This window comes from Rhinatrema bivittatum, chromosome 8 (genome assembly GCF_901001135.1).
Source record: "Rhinatrema bivittatum chromosome 8, aRhiBiv1.1, whole genome shotgun sequence".
Taxonomy (NCBI): Eukaryota; Metazoa; Chordata; class Amphibia; order Gymnophiona; family Rhinatrematidae; genus Rhinatrema; species Rhinatrema bivittatum.
The window spans coordinates 23,196,603-23,200,060 of NC_042622.1; the positions used below are offsets into that span (position 1 = coordinate 23,196,603).

At 41.8% G+C, this 3,458-nt stretch overlaps 1 protein-coding gene across 1 annotated transcript; it reads right to left on the bottom strand.

Moving 5' to 3' along the window:
* Nucleotides 1-2,132: 2,132 nt before the first annotated feature.
* MC3R (melanocortin 3 receptor) lies at nt 2,133-3,101 on the bottom strand. The gene has a single exon (XM_029611913.1). The coding sequence runs from the start codon at nt 3,099-3,101 to the stop codon at nt 2,133-2,135; it is 969 nt and encodes a 322-aa protein (XP_029467773.1).
* Nucleotides 3,102-3,458: the final 357 nt, after the last annotated feature.

Genomic DNA, 3,458 nt, shown 5'->3' on the forward strand with positions numbered 1-3,458 from the left:
GGGAGCCAGTTTTCAAAGAATGTAGCTTCCTTATTTTTTTGGAGCCAGGCTTCCAAATTAGCACTTTTGAAAATTTACTAGGCCTGGATGCTTAAATTTAGGATTCCGTTTTCAGTCGGCACCTAAATTTAGGGTCCTAAAAAGAGGTTGGCGACGGGGTCGAAGAAACAGAGTGAGGAGTTTAGCACTGATTTTCAGAGCTAGGCACCTAACAAGGGCCTCATTTACTAAACATTTTTCCCACAGACACAGAATGGGAGAAAAGCCTTAGTAAATCAGGCCCTTAGGAGCCTAAATTTAGGAGAAAGAATAAAAGGCGTACATATAGGACCCTAAGTTTTAGGATTTTTAAATTTATGTGCATTTTCAGCCTGTAAATTTGACTGAAAATAGCTGCCTAACTTAGAATCCTGAATTTAGAAGCTCAGCTTTTTTTTTTTAATATCGGCCTCATTTGTAAAGATGCATGGATGTTAGGTGGTACAGTTTTATTACTTTTAAAACTAAAATGATTTTGATAGCTCTATGAGGGGGTAAGTAGTGAAGAATCTTCCTGGTTATGTTGGTCCTGGAGAAAGCTGGAATATAAAGAAGGAACCTGTGATGTCTGGAAATCTCCTTGATGATGTTTCTTTTTTTTTTTTTGTTCATCCAATGAAAGGTTCTTCATTTGTACATAACAACCTCAACAAACCTGCAAATTCTCCTTTAAATTCCTTCCGTCACTTCTTTACAGCTGCTGATTCTGGTTGTGATGTTTTCCGAGGATTTCCAACATGCATTATAAGCTTCTGTATGTGAGCTCACTTCTTTATTTGCCTTCTGAAAAGGAGCCGTGAGCTGAGCCACTGTTAAGTACTTAAAGCAGTGCATAGTTAAAAAAAAAAAAGACATCTCTTACAAGATAAAAGATTCCCTGCTTTTATGTTTGAGCCCAGTCTGGAAATTCTTTGCTTTAGCACATCCTATGTACGGTGGAAACTTGTTGCAAAGGAGTTCTCCCATCGTTTTCCAGTTATCAGCTGACAGGTTCCCAAGGCAGATGAACAGACTTCACTGCCATCCTTTCACATACTTTCGTGATAGTCCCAAATAATTATCTGCGCAAAGTTTGGCACGCTCAGTAATGCATCATAAGTGTACAGCAGGCGTGTCATTATTTACACAAGAAGGTTTCTTACATTTTGTTTGAGATTGCCATAGTAATAATGATGGCTTTTCTAGTAGCCTAGGAGAGTCAACATCACATCCCGATCATGGTTTTTCCAAAGCATATCAATCACCTTCTCTGCTTAGCACATTAAGTTGCTGTTTGTGTGTGGCTCGTGGCAATGTCATTATGTCAAGAGGCAGTCAACAAAGATGCTCTGTTTTAACTGACAGTGAGGTACTCCAGTACTTTGTCTCTCATTCTACTTCTTATCAGCAAAACATCTACTAGCATCTATGTCTGTGTGTGACAGAGAGAAGGATCATTTTGCAGGTTTTTCTCTTGCACGTGAAGCCTTGTCCGATAGAACAGAGAAAGAAAAATTAGTTCCCTGGCAGGGATCTGATTTGCTCCTGAATCAAACAGCTTTGACGTAATCATGCATCTTTTAATTAAGGATTGAGCTAATTAGAATGATGAAGGCAAACACTAAAGTGTGAGAGACCATGCTTGAATGAATATGATCCATTTGTACACATTTCCAGTAATTCAGAGACTTGCCTGAGATGATGCACAGGGCTGAAATTGTGCTAAAGCACTGCATGTGCCCTAAGCAACATTGCCCGGGCTCCCTTTCATAGCTGTGACCATAAACATTTTTTTTTCTAAACAAAGTCATAATGAAAATACAAGCCCAATGCAGTGAACTTGGTAGTGAGCAGTTTGCAAAGTTTCATCTCTCTCTCTCTCTCTGCTGCATTTCAATAGGGCAAGTCATGGTGTTATGCTAGTGAAATCTCCTCAAACATTATAGAATGGTTGCTATCATTTACTATTGAATTGAAAGATTGCACATTGTAAGAAGGCCCTGTTATGCAGAGGTTGCAAGCTCTGTCACTATCGGCAGCTTGATTTCATCAGCATTTCCTGTAGAACTCTCGACAATTAGCATCTTCCCTTTGTTCTGATGATGAATCCCTTTTCACTTTACAAAGCTCATGCCATAGCAGCATATGATTTCCTTGAACGTTTTCCGCATCTCTAGACTGCGGAATGCGTAAATAATGGGGTCAATGACTGAATTGCACATTATCAGCACCAGGTAGGTGTTGAAGTAAGACGTGTAGCAAATGCAGTAGGAGTTAGAGGGGCAGGAAATAATGAGGATGAGATGCAGAAAGAAAGGTGCCCAGCAAACCACAAAGACCCCCAGTAATATGGTGATGGTGACGGCCCCCTTCATACAGGTCCTCTGCTGGGCCACCCCGTCCACGGGCAGGGCTGCAATCCGCTTAACGTGCAGGCGGGCAAACATGAACATGTGAACGTAAAGCGTGGCCATAAGCAGAAGCATGGTGAAGAACATGGTGATGAGGCAGACAATGACAGTTTTGCTCTCGGAGTAGACAATGAAGACAATTCCACAAATGATGCAAGCAATCCAAATAGCCACAATCAAGCCCAAGGCTTTCTTTACGGTCATGATACTATGGTAGCGCAGAGCATAGAAAATAGTTATATACCTGTCAATGGCGATGACCAAGAGATTGCAAATTGATGCTACCAAAGAAATACAGATCATTGAATCAAAGACGTTGTCCATTGACTGGAGTTGCTGGTCATTAATGATCAGGTACCCATTACTCAAAACAGCCATCATGATAGTTTCCAGTGCATTTGACACACTCACCAGCATGTCAGCTGCTGCCAAGCTGCAAAGGAAGAAATACATAGGAGAATGCAGGTTTTTGTTCTTCAGCACTGCTAGGATGACGAGAATGTTTTCCAGCAGGCTGATAATCCCCAAAGTTAAAAAGACCTCTGCCTTAATGAAGACTTGCTCGCAGAATCCGATGCTGCTCCTGTTGCTGAAGAGAGCAGTTTCATTGAAGTCTGCCGTGTCGTTGAAGGGTTTGGTTTGGGTCGTAAACGTGTATTGTGTGGCATTCATGGTGAGAAGTGCACTTGGCAACTTGTGCTGGAAATGACTTCAGCTAAAAAAAAAAAAAAAAGGCTTGGTGATGATTCGGAAAAGGATCTTCCAGAATGCCTCCACCCACCCCTCCCTCCCTCCACCTCTGCTCAAGTTATGTCTTCATGTAAAAGCTGACTTTTCTGTTGCACACCCATTCACAGAGGGGTCCTTTTCTCTCCCCCCTCTCTCTTTTTAATCAAGGTGGAGAGAGCGGTGCCATCCTGCTGAGTCCTCTCTTTCCAGAAAGTCAATAGCCCGGGTCACTCCTCATCTCCCTTAATAAAACAGCAGAAGAGCACTTTTCTGCCATCTCCGTGAGCTCGGGTTATTGTT